Genomic DNA, 19312 nt, shown 5'->3' with positions numbered 1-19312 from the left:
CGAAGGAGAAATTAGCCTTTAGCCATAACATATCTGATCATGTATTCTTTCTTTGTTTAAGAAAAAATCTAAGTGATTATCCTGGAGACCAACAGTCGTTGAAGTACTGGTTCATCCTGCTACCTTCTACCATTTCCTCCCCATCTGTTTGCTTTGCACATTTTCATTTTGCACATCCCTGTTTGTCTTCATCCCTGACCTGATTGCAGATGGGGGTGTTGTCATTGGCATCCATAACGGTCACCTCCACTGCAGTGCGAGCCACATACAGACCATCGCTGGCTGTGATGTTGAGGAGATACCAGTCCTGCTGCTCACGATCCAGCATGCCACTCACATACACCTTCCACTCCCCCTGCACCAGGGCCAGGCCGAACACGCCACGCGGGTTTCCTCCTGGAGGTGACACACATTAGAGTTAAAGTCTCATTTATTCAAAGATGTATCAGCATGAGATCCTCTGCCATCCAGTGATGCAGGTATTAGAGCTCGGCTGATATCTCACTACCACAGTGAACAGATGTGAAAAAGCCTTAGTGACATGATGGTTGTCAGGGAGAATGTTAGTTACATGGTTGATTCCACACCAACTAATGTAATCGGCTGTGATGTGTACTCAGCTACATGTGCTGCTCACAGTGCTCTGAATCAGGAGTGTTATGTTGGACCACCTCCACTTTTGTTGCTTTATCGTCTTGATAGCCATGCATATCAGAAAAAAAATATAGATTTTAATAAGTAATATTGGCCAATATTTCACCTTAATAATTAGCATTAACACCAGTTGCTAGTTTCAGCAGTAAGCAATATAAAGTAATACAATAACAGCACTGATAGCTATAATAGGAGCATTAGTGAATAACTTGCAGGTCAAACTACAATTCCTATTGACACATGTTGTCCAATATATGCCAATATTGATACATCTGTGATAAAATGATAACATTGGCTTCACCAGGTGCCCTTTGATGCGATCAATAATCCTCTATCACTACGACGTAAGCTGCACCAGCGCCTGGCCCTTCACAGTTTAAATGTTGGACCCAAATATATAGGTGTCTCCACCTTTCTCAGCATGTTGTGTGGTATAATGCATGCATTATATAAAGTCGATTTGAAAGTTGACATTTGAAAAACAATTTCAAATTTGACCTTTAATGATAGCCAATCATTGCAATTCAACACAACCTGCATGAGGAACATTTACTGAACTAACTACATCATGTGACTGTTTCCTCACCGGTGATGTAAAAGCTGACCAAGCGGTTTTGATCTGTGCCATCTCGATCTTTGGTCTTTAGGACAGCCACCACCTCACCGAGGGGATCGCTCTCCTTTACCGCCCCTCGGTAAAGCTCCCTCTCAAACCGTGGTGGGTTGTCATTAATGTCTGACACAGCGATGGTTACCACCGCGGTGGAGGACAGAGACTGTGTCTCAGCCAGGTCAGAGCCCACCACTTCAAAGGTATAGCTGGAGCAGGCCTCATGGTCCATTTCACTCGCTGTGGTGATCCAGCCCGTTTTACTATCGATGGAAAAGAGGGAATTTGTAGTGATGGGGCCGGCGAAGGTGTCAATGTCCTTTGTCAAGTCTAGATTGTAGGTGAGCAGAGGCCCAAGGCTGTAGGTTACCTGCAGTTTAGGAAAAAAAAGGCACATATAGCAGTTTTTCAAAGCACCTGTTATTCTTTGAGCTGGAAAACATGCAGTAAAATGTGCATCGCTGCTGCGCACCTGTCCATTAGAGCCCCAGTCTGGATCAAGTGCACGCACCTGGACCACTCTTGTCCCAACTGGCATCCCTTCCATCACTGTGGCTACATAAGTGTTTGTCTCAAACACTGGCCTGTTGTCGTTTACATCTAAAATCTGTAAACAGAGATTTAGCTCAGTGAAAGCCCGGATTCACCTTGAAGAGCAATGTTAAGTCAAATTCCCTCATTGTCTGTGTTTGGATTAACACATCACATAATGCTTGAATAAGCTTGAATTAAACAAAAAGAAGTCTGCTCATGACTCAGGTTGTAGTTGTTGCTACACTTGTTGTGATATCGATTTAGTATTTTCTGCACTCGAGTGCACCCCTTTCCTTTGTTTTTTTCTGTATTTGATTTTATGGAACTTGACAGTTGAAATAAAGATTAAATTCCCTTCACCTCAATTCAACTGAAAAAAGTAAACAAAAGAGTAGAAGCTTTTGTTTTGTACTGGATCACCGACCTTAACCTCCACGTCCACTGTGGAGACAGACTCAATCAGGTCTTTTCTTGTTGTAGCCGCAACTTTAAAGCGGAAGATATTGATGTCTTCGTAGTCTAGTGGCTTGACCAGACGGATGAGGCCTGTGTCCCTTTCCACCAGGAAGGTGCCCCCTTGATTGCTGTCAAGTGTCTCCCCTCCTACTGCTGTGAAGAACCCTGTCTGTCCGGCACCCATGTAGACGGACCCTAAGGCTGTTCCCACTGTCGTGTCTTCGGGGATGGTGTAGGAGTACTGAGGCTGGCTGAAGGAGGGAACAAATGCATCTGGAGGGACGACGTGGATGAAGGCTGACACCAGGGAGTGTTTGGGCGGAGTGCCGCCGTCTGTTGCTTTGACAAAGAAGGACAGCACTGTGCCCTGGAGGTGGTCAACTGTGCTTTTAGTCATCATCCAGCCACTGTCTGGCTCCACCTGGAAAAATCACAAAACTATTAAAGTCAATACTCCTCACAATTTTTAAACACTTGTTTATATATCTACACCATAAATTATTCAGTTTATATCAGCATATAACAGTTTAGATGTTTGTTTAATCATCATAAATGGACCAAAGCAGCCTTAATATATATGTTTTTTATCTGATGGGTCTAAATCCATAATCACAGATGGTTGTTAATCCTCTAAAATGAGGAGGGGGTGTACCCTTAACGCAACATTTTGCGCTTTAATAAGGTTCAAATACTTCTGAAATTTGAAGCCGATCACAAAGGATCGCTTTCATAGAGTAGTATGTATCTGATGCATAAAGGACAAATACACTGACCTCCAGAACATCAACCAGTGACAGGCGTGCTTCACTGTAAAGCGAGTATGTGATCCTTCCATTAGACCCCGCGTCAGGGTCAGTAGCCTGGATCTGCGTGACAAGGGACCCTTTGGCAACATTTGCTTTAATGCTCATACGGTACTCCACCGCTCTGAACCGAGGGGCGTTGTCATTCTCATCTGCAAGAACCACCCGCACGGTGCAAAAAGATGCACGGCCTGAAAGAAACATAAATGTACACACATAGCCAATGTGCATAATTTTAACACAGAGCCTGCATCTGCATTCACTACAAGTCTGTGTAGATGATAAAAATGTAATACATCTCTGAATGTAATTATATATTCAAAGATCTGCAGCAGTGCAAAAGCCATAACTTAAACGTTACACCTACACTGTATTTACCGAAACCGTGAGCACTCATGCATTGATGTTATCTAAATGTTTGGCCTTCCAGATTTAAAGGTGAAACTTTTTGTATTTAAGTCTAATCAGTGTCAAATACATTACCTCCACCATCCAGGGCCATAACAGTCAGCACCATGTCCTTGTTAAGAGGATTTTCTCTGTCTAGTTTCTGCACTGTGGATATAATCCCATCTGCATCAATGGTGAACTGAGTTTTCCCCATATCATTGATGAAGGAATAGGTGATCTGTCCATACAGCCCAGAGTCTTCATCTGTGGCACGGACCTGGAGGTGCATTCAAATTTAGCAGTTACAAAGTTCTACAGTGTCATTTCAACTTTCTACTGAAAGTGAAAATACCTGAATGACCCTTGACCTCGGAGGAGCATTTTCCGGGACCTCAGCCAGGTAGAATCTTTGGCTAAACACCGGACTGTACAGGTTAGCACCCAGGACACGCACAACCACCTGTAAATTACAATCACATTGATTCCTTCATCATCATCATCATGCTGACTTTTTGTTGCCATTGCATTTAATCATCACCAACTGATTTGTAGACCATAAATCAAAGTGTCTTGTAGACCAGAAGAAGGAACATCTGGCTTGTAAACAGGTTATATGAATTACAGCTGCAGGTATATTAATGTTAATCTGAGAAAGACATATGCTGTGTTTACATCATGTCAGAGGAAGAAGCAAAGACGGGGGTGACATGTTAGTGCTACAAAAATGGTTGATATCAGTGCCAAAAATGTCCCGCTTGTAATTACCACCAAGAGACAGATGTGAGTGTTTTTTCCAGTTGGCAGCTAATCCTCATAGTAAATCTGATATGACATGACATTAACTTCCCAACAGCAGAGCTGCTCAGCAGCCAGTGGTAAGAAACTGCAGTTATATAGTCTGGACAGCTGTGAATGTAATAAATTTGAAGTGAGGGGTTGCCACAGAAGGTCAGTCGGCTCACTGTGTATAAAAACTGCAGAGGTTTTAAAAAAAGGGGGGGCAAATCAGTTGACAGAGTTAAATCGTAACTGCCAAGAAGTTGTCTCACCTGAGCAGTGTTGGTGAAGACTCCATCTGACACAGACACATTGAGTTGATACGAGAGTTTCATGCCTTGTCTCCTCTTGTTAGACAGACGCAGCACTCCTGTATCTGGCTCCATCATGAAAGTCATTTTCTCATTCCCTGAGAGTATGCTGTACCTGAAGGTAAAAAAGAGAAGAATATTGTATGAAGTTATTTTACCCACAAGTTGATAATGAAATGAAAATAACTTCTTCAATACAAAAAAACTACTTTGTCTGTTAAATCAACACAAAGATGCAACTGAATTTACCAAACTTCTTTTCTTCACTGTTCTAAAACATCACAAATAAAACATCAAACCCAAAACAACTTTTGTTTTTTTTTTACCTCAGCCTTTGAGCATCACAGATGTCAGCGTCTGACGCCTGAACACAAGTCACAAAGTGTCCTCGGGGGGCCAACTGACTGACAAAAGCCTCGTAAAGAGCTTGGCTGAAATTAGGTGGGTTGTCGTTTGTGTCAGTTACACTCACAGTGACACTAACATCACTGCTAAGGGCAGGGTCTCCACTGTCCGTCGCCCTGACAATGAAGTTGTAGCGCTGGATGAACTCATAGTCGAGCAGACGTGCCGTGAATACCAGTCCACTGCTACTGTCAATGTGGAAGTAGTCGGTGCTGTTGTAGATGTCAGACAGGATCTGGTAACTCACCACAGAGTTCTTTTCTGAGTCTTGGTCCTGGGCAAACACCTGCAGGGAAACTAACATTAAGTTTTGCACTGCCTTATGCATTATTCAAGACATAGTCTGATTTGTTTACCCGGACATACTCTATAGCTACAGTAGCAAGACAGAGGCAAAAAAAGTAAATAAAGTTCTCAGTTTCAGTGCAACTCTGTGAGGATAGATTCACAACTTAAACCAAACCTTCATGCATTTTCTTCAAGTGCAATGGAGCCTCAAAACATGCATTTACCTTGCTTGACATGCTAGAGAAACAGAGTATTTTCAGGCACAGTGACCATGTTTTTAACCCTCTGAATCCTAAGACCTCAGTTGCTGAGGTCTAAGGATTCAGAGGGTTATAAACATGGTAAAAAAAACATGGTGACTGTGCCTGAAAATATTCCATTAATCAAAGCCATCTGACAACTTTCTGAATGTCAGTGGTGTTGTGTTATGCTTTTTTTGATATTTTTTGATATTTCATTGGGGTGCAGAGTAGTGTGTACATTATAATATTATATTATTATTTATAGCATGTGATTCCAGGTTCCAGGAACTATATTATTAAACTAAACAATGTACATGTTTTCTAGTCACGATTGTTGTTTTCTATACAGGGGCAGGTGACAATTTATTGCAGTGACAAATGAGCCCACTGTGACTACAAAGGTAATGACAACAAAATGTGTGGGTTCAGAGGGTTAAACTGTTTTTCTGTTTCTTGTAATAATCAATAATACCAGTCAAACAATGCCATTAACCTGCAGCATTTTGATGAGATGCTAAACAAACTTTTACAAAAAAGCACACAGTAAGGTGATGTTTTTGTTTTGTGAGGACATATTGCAAATGTGTTCCTCTGTGCAACAACAGCACCGGTGTTATTATTCCATAAAGGTCAAGAGCATCCAGTGGGAAATTTCTGTGGAAATATCACACTATCTTCTCATACATAAACGATTTGGCATCTAATATCCATCCACAACACTGCTGAAGTGAATCTTAAGTGTAAACAGTCATTCAGTTAGAGTACACATTGGATCGACTGGGTACACAATGACAGACACACACAGGCACACAGGCACACACACCTGTAACACAGTGGTTCCAATCATGGAATTCTCAGGCAGCACAGACGAGTACGACGTGTTCTGGAACAGTGGTGGGTTATCATTTACATCCAGTATGACGATGTCCACATCAACCTCAGACTTCGCCCCCGTCAGTGTGTCTGTAGCCTTCACTGTTAAACGGTAGTACTGTGTGGTCTCATAGTCTAAGGGGTAAATCACGCTGATGATTCCTGTGTCAAAGCCAATGTCAAACTGAAGGGAAGGGTCTCCATCGGTAATAGTGAAGATGATGCTCTGGCCTTCAGGACTGCTGGCATTAATACACAAGACAGAAGTGGAGACGGCCGCATCCTCTTTGACAGTGACGCCATAGAAGGGCTTGTCAAACACCGGCATGGCTTTATTTACAACAGTAACAGGCAGCTCCACCGCGCTGGATAGAGGGGGAAGACCTCCGTCAGTGGCCATGACAATCACCTTGTACTCTGCGTTAGATATGTCTGCCTCAAAGGGTCTCTTTAAGGTCAGCTCTCCTGTTACTGGATTCACCTGTACAGAATTTATGGAAAAAACATGAGGCACATACAAATGTACACTCTCCCATATGAACGAAAGAAAACTTAGTTGCTCTCACTTGAAAGTGTCTGTGCTTCTCCTTAAGGCTGTAAGTCACTTCTCCATTCAGACCGTAGTCTCTGTCATCGGCTGAGACCCTGAAAATAGCTGATCCTGGCTCTGCCTCCACCTGCACTACAGCATAGTAGGGAAGGTTCACAAACTCTGGAGCATTGTCGTTCACATCCTCCACCTGGAGAAATATTACACAGGATCATTTAAATGTGACTTTTGTAGAGCAGAAGAAGAAGCTTATGCCAAAAAACACAGCTAGTATTAGATTGTGCAATACCACTGTATACCACATGAGGAAGGGCCCTTTAGAGAGAAAAAAAATACTGTGCATACAGACCTGTACTCGCACAGTCACCCTGGACACCCTCAGTATCTCATCTTCCCTGCTGACCTCCACCACCAGCTCGAAAGTCGACTTCTCCTCACGGTCAAAGGGCACACCGGTGGTCAGCACCACCCCGCATGTTGGCCGAATAGTGAAGCGTCCACCAGGGTTCAGCAGAGTGTACTTCAGAGGCTCATTGAGGCGGTGGCCAACTGTGTTCACGATGGTCAATATAGTGACATTGGGTATGTTCTCCGGGATAGAGGCAGAGTAAACTGGGGCAGTGAAGAGAAGGCCACTGTCTATAGCCTCTCTGACAAGCACGGTGACTGATGCCATGCTGGAAAACCGTCCATCCCACACCTTAAACAAAACATCAACATTTACAACTCAAATTTGGTTAATATGGAGAATATTAACAGATTTTGCAGGCATTTGCTTCTTATTATAAGCAGTAAAATCACCATGGAACAGTATTCTATGCCACCCTAACTGCATGCTGTTTATATAAGATAACACATCGTGTCTCGAATCACTCACCTTTACATTAAAACGATAACGGTCTTTACTGAGATTCTGATTGATAACAGTGACAACTCCAGTGTAGCGTTGCACAGAAAATAACTCCACACTGCTGTCCACCAGAGAGTACAGAAGCTGGGGTGTGAAAGATGTGTCAGGGTTCAGGGTAGGGTCGGAGGTCATGTCAGGGTCAAAAGCCTCAACCTTGAGCACCTCGACTCCTATGTAGGTAGGCAAGAGGACGACTGCCTCATAGGTGTCCTGGTAGAACTTTGGGGGTGAGTCGTTGATGTTGATCACCTAAAACATATTGACGATTACTACCAAGGTGAGGCAGTGCAGTGAAAGCTGATTCATGTGTCATTTGTTTACCTTTATTATCACCTCTGCTGGACTGTCGGCAGTTCTAGGAGGCTGGCCACTGTCTCTGACATGAACTCGGAAGACAAACTCAGAAAAGGTTTCATAGTCCAGATTGGCAATTGTTCTAAAATGTTCAATTCAAACAAACCAATTATATGAAATCTCAATTCACTAGTAGGCGAATGCTCAAGGGTGAGGTCACCTACCGAATCGATCCAGTCCCTGAATCCACGCTAAAAAACATACGAGCCGTCTCGTCTATGATCTGGAACACTAACAGGGCATTGTGATTACGATCCTTATCAGTGGCCCGGATAACAAGAGGGTTGCCATCCTCACCGAGGACAACGCTGTTGACAGGAGCAGCCTCGCTCACTGCGCCCACATATCTGTTGTTGTAAAGTATAGAGGACATAGAAGTCAACAGTGGGAGTGTTGTGTAAAAGCATCATACCTCTGCTCTCCTGCACTTTACCCAGTCATACCTGAGCTGTTGGAACACAGGTGGGCTATCATTGACATCCCCCACTTGGACGATGACAGTGGTGCTGGCCTCTACTCCAGCCATGCTCAGAGCACGCACCAGCAGAAAGTAGGATGCTGTTTGCTGTAAAAACAAAAAAATAATTCAAAGTACTGTCTAAAAGTTTGATATACAGTCTGTTAGTACTCTGCACAGGCTTCTGGCACTGATAGTAATGTAAGAATGCTTTCAGAAATAATGCCAGGAATACATTTTACTTATCAATAAACTTCATATGTGTCAAACAAAAATTAAATCAACAGCATCAGCTCTCTTGGGTAGACTAGGACAAAGATTTCTAGGATGCATAGCAGGTGCTTAGAGAAGGACTTGCCATAGTTTTTCAGTTTCTGTTCCATCTCCCCAAGATCAGAGACTAACTCATTGATGTTGAGATCATAGCACTGGAGGGGGCCATCTGTTGCAGGAAGGCTTGTTCTTCTTGACGCTAAATATAGTTCTTTATGACTCTGACTGTATATTTGGGTCATTGTCTTTTCTACTGAATGAATAAAGGATGGAGCAGCTGCCTCCTTGATGGCAGAACCTAAACACTTAAAAGTGTCTGCTCAGTACTAAACATGATATGCATTTACAAGGCTAAAACACTGAAGCACAAACCTCAAAGTCGAGCAGTCTGCGTGTAGTGATGACACCAGTGTGATGATTAATGAAGAAGAAGTTTCCCTCGTTGCCTCTAATAATGTCATAAATGAGCGCTGAGCGGCTGATGGCACTCACAGTGGTCACATGTGTGCCAATTTTACTGTTCTCCATTATCTGTAAAGGCAGACATCAGAGAGGGTGTGTTATATTTACCTCCTGTCTGTCTGTCTAGACATTTATTCCATCAATCTCTCCCCTGCCAGCTCTCTCCCTCTCCCTTTACCTCAGCCTGATATTCTTTCTGAGAGAATTTGGGCTTGGAGAAATCAGAGAGGATCAAGGAAATGCGAGCTGAAGCTGTGGCCATTAAAGGAGGAAATCCGCTGTCAGTGACACGAACGGTGAGCGTGTAAAAGCCCAATGAGGTAAAGTCCAGATCCTTGGCAATGAAGATAAGGCCTGTGGCATTATCAATGCCAAACACGCCACCGCTGTTACCTGAATGCAGCAGAAAGGTTAAAGACGTCATTACTATTAAAAAAAAGAAGTTTAAGTGCATTCTCTAATTCATTAAAATGCCACAATTCAGTCACAACACTATTTAAAACAAAAAGGACACAGGCTGCACCCTGACCTGCTTCCATGGAGTAAGTGAGTTGTCCATTAATCCCATTGTCTCTGTCTAGAGCCGTAACCTGCAGTACAGAAGTGCCTGCAGGAGAAGTCTCATAGGCCACAGCATCGTATACAGTGCTGGTGAAGTAGGGGATGTTATCATTGGAGTCCTCTACAGCCACCAGGATACGAGCCAGGTCACGGTTAAATGGAAACTCTTGATCCTTGACCTGAAGTGACAAAATGCAGGAGGAATATGAATAGAGCTGTAGGAGGTGATAAATGAATGAAATCAGCTAAAATTAAGCAAGGCGGACACCAGCCAAGAGCAGAATAATTTAGTAGAGAGAGTGCATGGACACACACTTACACACTTACAGTAAGTGCAGAGTATACACACACACACATACAGAACAGAGTTTCCATTCTGACCATAATGGTGAGGATGTGTTGTGTCCTGGCCTCATAGTCCAGCCTGTCAGCAGTGTAGACAACTCCAGTGCCAGGATTCACCCGGAACAGTCTCATGCTGGCGGGGTCAACGCTGCCGTAGATGGAGAAGCTCAAACGTGCACGCTCATCCATGTCTGACGCTCTAACCCGCAGCAGCTCTATGTTGACTGGTATGTCCTCAGAGACACTAACGTCATAGGCAGGCTGTGAGAAAACAGGAGGGTTGTCGTTGCTGTCCTGGATGCGGATAAACACCTGAGTGAAAGTGGACAGAGACCGGCAAAGTCAGCAATTTTAATACAGACTGGGAGTGTGTTCAGTGTATCAGAGATAGATGGCTTGGTGTGAAATTAACATGATAATACTTAATGCACCTGTCAGGTGTTGCTTCCCATGGGATGACATTGCATCAGTATTTACACTTTGTGTCGTCCAATAGGGACGTGGGCACATTTTGTATTTATACAACCTGACCTTTATTTGCCTGGGGTAATCCTCATTAATCCACTCATATCAAGGATTTCCCTTACAAGAAAGACCTTGTAGGAAAGCCAAGTCAGCAGGAGCACAGGGAATGTCAAAGACTGAGCAACAAAAAGCACATTTCATACACTGCTAGAGATAATTTCAGAAAAAGGGAGTTCAAGCGTAGGAAGGAAAGCTGAGAGTAAACAGCTCCCTAGGAAAGAAGTAACAATAATTTAATTTGATGTGGGTCTGGAGTGTATAAGAGGAGGTACCACTGCATAACAAATCAAAAGAGTGAGTACCTGTGCTGTGGCAAAGTTGGTCCCATCTGTCACCTGTACGGTGATGTTGTACACTGACTGCACCTCCGCATCCAGGGGCTTAGCCACAACGAGAGTTCCCACCCCAACTTGAAGGTCAAACTGCATGTCAAAGCTCCCTGGAATCACACACATATACACAGTCATTTGGTATTCAGTGTGCGTGCTACACTCAGGTGCTCTAAGTTATTACTGTGTAATTGTTTTGGCCAGGTGCCTTCGTCTGGAGCTGGAGGGTCTGTGAAATAAAATGAACTGAAAATGCGATGCGATGTAGCACCGAACCCACTTGGCAGCCTGAGAGCTGTTAACAGCCACACAAACATCTGTCTTATCACTCCAAAACACAACCCATCTCAGAGATCAAAAACCTGCAGCCGGGGTCTGTTCCACAGGCGGTGAGTGTACAGTTTAGAGGCTTAATGTTTGATTAAAGTGAGGGAGAGGATTGATATGTGTTAGGTATTCAGTACCATCCCTCGTCTCATTCCAGCTTCTCTCGAGAGAGATATCTGGGAGCTTGAGCTCCCCTCAGCATATGAATACTGATTGGGCATTTTTCACAGAGGCACTGATGCGTGATGAGTGGGAGCAAACCACAGGGATTCACACTTTTTTTGTTCTCTTTTTTTTGCAGGAGAAATTGGTCAATATTTACTATATGAGGGATCAATTTCACGGCATTAAGAATAACAAAAATTGCAGGATGTAGCCTTTTTATTCTACTGCCTGCGTTAGGATTTTACAAACAGCATTTGAACAGGGAGGTCGATGTACAGTAGATGTGTGTATGTTCATTAAAAAAATGATTAACATTCTGTTACTAAGTCAATCAGTACTCCTCACCTAACCGTTATTCTATTCTAAGGTTTGATTGAGGTCAGCAGACAGTGACAGAAATGACTAGTGACAATGTGGAGGAGAGGGTCCCTTGGTTGTTTTTCACATATTCTATGCATAGAATAATATGTCTCCAAAAACAGAGATATATACTGAAATTGATCTCTGTGAGGAACGCGGACACTTGTGTGCTTTCCATTTTCCTACGGTAATGATAAAAATAAAAAAAAACTGAAATGATATTTTAGGCCACATGGGGCCATTTTGTGAACATGACAACGATATAACAATATTTAGATTGATATATAGAAAGGTTAGGAAGTAATACCAATCTTTTTGAGTCATTTTTCATGCCACAATATTGCTCAATTTTGGTCTTCACCAAATCTTTAGGGAAAAGCCAGCCTATACACGTATTAATTGTCCAATCTATATATCTGGTTATTGATTTATATAGCATTGTTTGCAAAACAAGAACAGTGAGATTTAGACTGATAGAGGGTTTCGACACTAGATAGAGAAACCCTTTATAAGAAGATGTATATTGACTGTGACCACTTCTTTCCATCCATCCATTTTCTGAATACACTTTGTTCTGTAGCACCGGGTCAAGGAGGGGGCTGGAACCTATCCCAGGTGACAATGGGCGAGAGTGAGGGTACACCCTGCACAGGTTGCCAGTCTATCCATGGGCTGACATACACAACCACTCACGCATTCAGCCAATTTATTGTCCCCAATTAACCTAACCTAACCCCACCACTTTTGGTACTTGGGTGGATGTGGAGTACCCGCACAGAAAACCACACAAGCACTAGGAGAACATGCAAAAGGATCCAGAAGATTTTACTTCCAGAACAATTCTCAGCACGGAAAGCCCCCAGCCAGATTCAAACCAGGAAACTTCTTGGCGTGAGAGCCACCCACACTGCCCATATTGAACGTATTTTTCACATTTGAACATTGTGACATCTCCATACAACGACCTGCAGACCTGTAGTGTAACATATATCTGTGTTGCAATGTCTCAGATAGATTAGGAATTTTATAAAACTACACATTCATGTAGTAATGTGGGAAAAACAGATGCTCTGTAACAACCCATCAACATCTACTTTCCAAAGTAGCAGCGCTGTAGCTCAACTAATGACACAAACCTGTCCTGCCTGGGCAGAGATAACAGACCAGCACTGTTTGTGTGGAGTCTGTGTGAGAATCCTCTTTCAAACTCGGATCAATCAATACTGCCTTTGGCTAAACAAGGTCATGGTACTGCATGTTACATTTCCTGAATTTACTGAACTCCTCTGAACCTGGGGAATCTGAGGAAGAAGGTGTGGCAGAATTAGCTTTGACCAGACCTGTGTCAAGTGAGCAGTTTCTTCCACATGCATTCTGGGGTATGTAGAACATGTCCCTGGCAAGCCGACCGCCTTAATGTTGAGAGGAGGGAGAGAGGGAGGAAAAAAGAGAGATTATCAATATTTATCAAGTCAAGATGCTTGTGATCAAAAATCTGAATCTTCTATGACTACACAGCAATGCAGTCTCTACATATGCATGTGTGTCAGTAAATAATGCAGGCAGAATTTTCTCTGGGTGGTGGACACAGTTCTTTAAATCTTAAACATAATTATCTATTATAATTTTACACTAATATGTAAAATATTAATGACCATGTCCTGCACAGCTACTAAGCTATTACCAGCAGTACGAGAGGAAGAGGAACATATTTACATTTTTCTAACCATTGATATGTATATAGTTTCAATCCCAAATATTGAGTAGCCATGTTAATGAGCAAATAGTAAGTTATTATGTGGAAGGCCAACTGGCAGGATTGAGCTTCCCAGATGTAAACAAACAGACAGGTATGGTGCATGCTCCAAAGAAAAATTCTCATTTCAGAGCTGGGAGCTGCAGCGGAAGCCATTCTTTCATTGTTCTTCTTTTGACAGCTTGTGTTGGCTGAAGAAAGAAGTGAGGGTGTGTGTGCGTGTGTTTAAAATCCCAAGTAAGCCACCAAATAAGACATGTCACCACTTTCAGAGTGATGGTTGTGGATCTTCCAGGCCAGGCTTGATTATAAAAAGTCAAATAATACAGCTTCTCTTACAAGTATGGTCAAATTCATCAATCTACATGGATATAGGAACAGATCAGATATGAGTAACAGTAAAAATCATTGCTTTGTTGCCTGACTCTTACCAATGATATTGAACCAGACAGGTGTGCTGGACTGGCTGACAGCCACCACCCCCACTGGCTGAGCAACAGCTGCTGTCTCTGAGACAGAGAAGTTGTAGTACCTCTGGGTGAACACAAGGGGCACTGTTGATGGGACGGGCTTACGTATCCACTCTACATGGAGTTTCACAGTAGACCATAATGGTGGATCACCACTGTCCTCTGCTTTTATCTGAAAGAGGGAACAGTAATGAGAAACCGCAAGTCATCAGATTTCCTCCAAGATGTATGTTGGTATAGTATTTATATTTTAATTTAAGCAAAGATGTATGTGAGTATATTATAATTATGGACTCTCTACTTATCAGATTATCAAATCTATACAGTATTCATCCTCACAGTCTACAGGACACCAACTACAGCAAAAATGAATGCATTTTAAATTTTAAAAATAATTGATCAGCTTATTGTCTTACTATAATAATTCACAACTTAATATCGTCATGTTAGTGTGTCTATTAAACTTACGGTGAGAATGTCATAGCTGCCTGCTGTCACCATCTTCTTGGATGACACCATAGCAGTCCTAGGGTCAATACTGAACTTTTCGTCCTCATTGCCACCAATAATGCTGTAGGTGATGTTGCCGTTGGCTCCATAGTCCCGGTCATAAGCAAAGACGCGGTAGACGGGTTCACCGCGTTTGTTCCGGTCACGTTCGGGCAAGCTGATGCGGTAGGTGACCTCCGGGAACATGGGGGGGTTGTCGTTCTCGTCCTCGATGTGAACTATCACCCACACAGTAGACTGTCGAGTGGTTACTGGGCCGTCTATTACAGTCACCTGTGGACAACATGCAAACACATGAGCACACATACACACACTACAAATATGACACACATCACACCATAGTGCAGAACATCATAAATACATCATAAGGCAAAAACCTGTTTTATCATATGCATGGATTTTATTTGTGACTGCATACATTTATTGACGTCTTAAATTTTGCCCGCACTGTGCAGCTGTCACTGTGGAGACCAGGGCCACGTGGGGCTGAGCTCACGAGAAATCTCGTTGTATTATTGATCCCTGGAGGCAGAGGCAGAGGTCTGATCACCGATCAATTGAATCAGATAAGGGTGAACACCACCACTGCCAGTCTGACTGCTCACCAGACTATTAATTACAGACAGGCAGCACAGGCTGGCAGGCGGAGCAGTGGGTGGCACACATGGAGTGGCATTCTTATTGAAATCACAGGACAGGACAGGTGTAACAACAATGGCTTCTCTACCTCCAATGTTCTTTTAGTGTGTATGTCACTGCTAGATGCAGGCTTCTTTCTACAGCTCTTACATTTTGTAGTGTGTTGTCGTAAGATGGTTCTTAATAAGTAGTGGAGCTAAACAAAGCAGCGTCTAGACAAGTCAATTGGCGAGCAGACGATACAAAACAAACAGGCAATGTGCAATACTGTGGGTCACCTCTGGGTTATTCCATTCCATTTTGAAGAAGGGCAAAGTGCTTCTAGATTCAACAGCATTTAATAACTTGTAAGAAAAGTCCAGGGAAATAGAGTTTGCTCATGTCTCCAAAGTCCAGAATCTCTGATTATCAGATTCATCTGCATGCAGAGCAGCAGGAGCAACAGAAATGGTAATCACAGAGCTATCTGTATGCCCAGTGTCTGTACTTATCAAATGCTGGACAGAGCAACTCCTTTTCCTCCCTGTTCCCATCCCAAGTGGAAAAGATAACCAATGATGAATGATTACATTTAGAAAATCCTAAACCCGGGGCCCAAAACTACAGCCATTCATCACTGTTTATGGAGCCTGGAGGGTCTGCCAGGGTTGTCCTCCAACCCTGTCTTTGTTAATAGTGGGCTGTGTCAGGTGACAGTGTTGGAAAAATAATAATACTATGAACGTATGGATGCTGTACAGGTTTTACTGTACCTCTAAAAAGTGCTCTGCTTGTTGTTCTCTGTCCAGTTTCCTTGCTGTTGTTGTTATCAGACCTAAAAGATCATAAGAGATAAGCATTAGTTAACACGAACACAGATCTGCAGGGAGTTGATAAGGAACCGATGGGCATCAGTACATGCAAATTAAGGTTTTGTATCTAACATTCATCTGGTGAGTGATATATGTAATAGCTCACACACGTGCTGATGCAGTACAGTATTGCTCCGAAAACTATAGCCTGCAGCCTTGGCAGAGCAAAGTCCCATTTGGCACATGTTCATGTGCTACTGTATAGATGAGGGTCACCCAGCTGGCCAGTCAGCCACCAGGACACAGAGAATGAGGTGGGCGATTGAAAATAGCTTTGATCGAACCATGCTATTTCACATGACGGTTACATGGTTTGACAAACTCCAGAATGATGCCTTAGAAATCAGAGACGACAGCTCTCTGCTCCCCTGACAGTTTTCTGATCTCAGAGTTTTTTTCTTATTTTGTCATTTGCTCACTATCTCGCTGTCATTGTGCAACAACAGAAGCCCTCCTTTTCCTCCACATACACATCCACGTGCAGTCATGATTCTCTAACCCTGATTTGTAGGTGAGGAGTGGGGTCTGTGAATGTTATTCTTGAAATAATCGTAACCTAACATGACAGAAGAGTAAAATACACACTGGACTTTACCCTGCACTCTCACCCAAACCTGTCTCACCGTAAGCACTCTTAGATGAGGGTGTTTAAATAAGCAACACAGATGTTATACACATAAATACACAATATATACAGTAATTAGGTGCTGCGATAATGATATAATAATAATGATGTATTATAGATGAATAAGCTCTTACAATGTAAATATGAGAGAGTTTATGTTAATATTTATAGCCAGTAAATAAAGCCATTATTCTTGTTAGCAAGGAAAGTCTTCTGTTTTCAAGATCAAATAAATGTTGATCACAATCATTGTGCACATTTAATGGGAGCTTCTAAACAGAGTTTAATGAGAACAATTTTTCAGTTTTGACTGCACACAATCACAAAATAACTACCATCTATCAACAGCCAATATACTGTATAATGTCAGCGGACTGGTTTTTCAAACGTGGAGCACTTACAGTAAAAGCGTTGTTTTGTTTGAGTGTAATGAAGCATTGCTGTGGAGTTGGATTATTTTGGGTGCTTAAAATACTGTGCAGTCAACACTCAATAAACTGAAATCAAAGTGCACACACACACACACGTATATGCTACCACACACACATTCCCATGCTTGCACATATCACAGTGTCACCTTGAGCTTGTTACGCAGGCTAACTTCAATTAAGCAAATTAGGAATGAATCTAGAGCAGTGGTCACAAGCTGCAGGAGAGACTGGAGTGGGGAGGTGGAGCTTGTTCAGCAGAACATGGAGCGAGTAACAACAACCCTGATAAAAAAAAAAATCACGAAACTCCGCCCCCACAAAGGAAATGTATGTAAGGATCCAGTGAAAGGTCTTTATTCACCGCAATGTTAACAAGACAAACGATTTCAGATTTTAAGTTCTAGTTGATTATCAATAATATCAAAAAAATATCATAATGTTGGGTCCTCCTTCTGTGACTGATTCATACACCGACTAATTTTGTTCGTTCTTCCACACTCGGCAACAGTTGCTTTATATCCCTTGAAAGTAGCAGTGAAAAAAAATGTCTGTGAATCTTGTGTTTTCATGCTTGAAATGTGTTGTTATGCTTATTTACAGTGGAGGATACATTTGCAGAATAATTATGTATCTGTGCATTGTAATGAACCAAAGACAGACTTGTCTTTGACCCAGATGTGTAAAAGTATCCACTCTAACAGAGGGTTGTAAAATAAATAAATAGATATAAGGTCACACAGTCGCACTGACTCTACAAACATGCATGCTAGCACTCCAGCTAACACTCTGTGTCAACACTTATCTCTTCTGTTTTGCTCCCCAAAGGAGGTAGGCTTCACTCACACAGCCACAGACCAACAGACAGCACTGTAAGCTGTCACAGCACATTTACACACTTTGCACTCATTCAAAGTTCTGCTTCCATACATTTGGGGAATTGTTGTTGTCGGTACCTCAAACCCATCAAGCTGACATTTCCGCAGTCAACTTGAAAAATGTATCACCTCAAACCTACTTCTGAAAAATAATCTCTGTTTTTTCAGCATTTCAGCTCATGTAAGCAGATCAATCAGCTGCATTTAGTTTATTCATCAATCCAATAAAAGTCACGCTGGTACCATGCAAAGCTTTTGACAGGGCAGGAGTGGTTTTGAACACATCTTTTGTTCATTCATCTCTTATTACCAGGCTTAATGTGTTCACATGTATGTCATATGGCTGTACTTTTGTTGATGTTATTGATCTGGCTTGCTTAAAACAGCAACAAAGGTAAATTCATCATGCTGTGAACAATGCTGCCATCAATTTATAAAAAATTAAATCTAACAGAACACAATACAAAATACTAAAGGCCTCTGACAGAGACCCACAGCAGGGCACAGATGGCTAAAAGCTCTCCCCTGTGGTGTGCTCCCACACACACACACACACACACACATACAGGAATACAACACACAAAACACAAAAATGCTAAATATCTGTATCCAGCTGTGTGTTGTGGGAGCGGCGTCATCTCCATTGATTCATTGCAACACAACTGTCCTTTCTGACACAATGCTGTAACCAAACAATCAATTGATTTGATACATAGTCTCTCTCTTTCTCTCTCCCTCTCTCTCTCTCTCACACACACACATTGTTGTGTTCTAATTTGCTATACTGCAAAATATTCAATATGATTTTGCATCAACATCACATTAGATGGCTGATTTAAAATAAGGGAGGTGTAGGAGATGTGTAGGAATGCCAGTGGTGGTGGGTAGTTTACATATTAATGAGGACCTAACAGGCCTCAACTAGAATCAATATTAGCCTTCTCACCCTGATTCAGCTCAGCCCGCTTCCCTACATAGTGTCAATATTACAGCCATAATGCACAGAAGCGTATTCAAACACAAGTATGAGGATGATAAATGGAAATATTCCCATTTGATTCACAAACAGAGTGAACATGTGACGGCATATCATTAGAGAATTCCTCCTGCCATAAGTTCGATAAGTGACATGCTGCATATATATTTATATTAATACCAATGGAATCTGAATACTGGTCCCTGTCACAGCTCAAA

At 42.3% G+C, this 19312-nt stretch overlaps 1 protein-coding gene across 1 annotated transcript in view; it reads right to left on the bottom strand.

The window, feature by feature from the left end:
- The window catches only part of fat3b (FAT atypical cadherin 3b), a 53054-nt gene that overhangs the window by 21430 nt on the left and 12312 nt on the right, over positions 1-19312 (bottom strand). Inside the window, exons 6-30 of the mRNA XM_028422179.1 lie at positions 16089-16150; positions 14656-14970; positions 14149-14359; positions 13302-13373; positions 11083-11219; positions 10292-10567; positions 9879-10089; positions 9528-9742; positions 9260-9418; positions 8601-8722; positions 8322-8504; positions 8125-8239; positions 7771-8052; positions 7243-7593; positions 6910-7083; positions 6294-6824; positions 4862-5226; positions 4497-4650; positions 3800-3907; positions 3541-3724; positions 3028-3248; positions 2223-2675; positions 1737-1871; positions 1241-1634; positions 200-396 (exon numbers count right to left, since the gene is read on the bottom strand). Coding sequence (XP_028277980.1) covers positions 200-396; positions 1241-1634; positions 1737-1871; positions 2223-2675; positions 3028-3248; positions 3541-3724; positions 3800-3907; positions 4497-4650; positions 4862-5226; positions 6294-6824; positions 6910-7083; positions 7243-7593; positions 7771-8052; positions 8125-8239; positions 8322-8504; positions 8601-8722; positions 9260-9418; positions 9528-9742; positions 9879-10089; positions 10292-10567; positions 11083-11219; positions 13302-13373; positions 14149-14359; positions 14656-14970; positions 16089-16150 — 5627 coding nt within the window. The remainder of the gene's footprint in view (positions 1-199; positions 397-1240; positions 1635-1736; positions 1872-2222; positions 2676-3027; positions 3249-3540; positions 3725-3799; positions 3908-4496; positions 4651-4861; positions 5227-6293; positions 6825-6909; positions 7084-7242; positions 7594-7770; positions 8053-8124; positions 8240-8321; positions 8505-8600; positions 8723-9259; positions 9419-9527; positions 9743-9878; positions 10090-10291; positions 10568-11082; positions 11220-13301; positions 13374-14148; positions 14360-14655; positions 14971-16088; positions 16151-19312) is intronic.

Source organism: Parambassis ranga, chromosome 14 (genome assembly GCF_900634625.1).
Source record: "Parambassis ranga chromosome 14, fParRan2.1, whole genome shotgun sequence".
Lineage (NCBI taxonomy): Eukaryota > Metazoa > Chordata > Actinopteri > Ambassidae > Parambassis > Parambassis ranga.
Note: the sequence above shows the minus strand (reverse complement) of the source record. Positions and strands in the feature narration are given on the sequence as shown.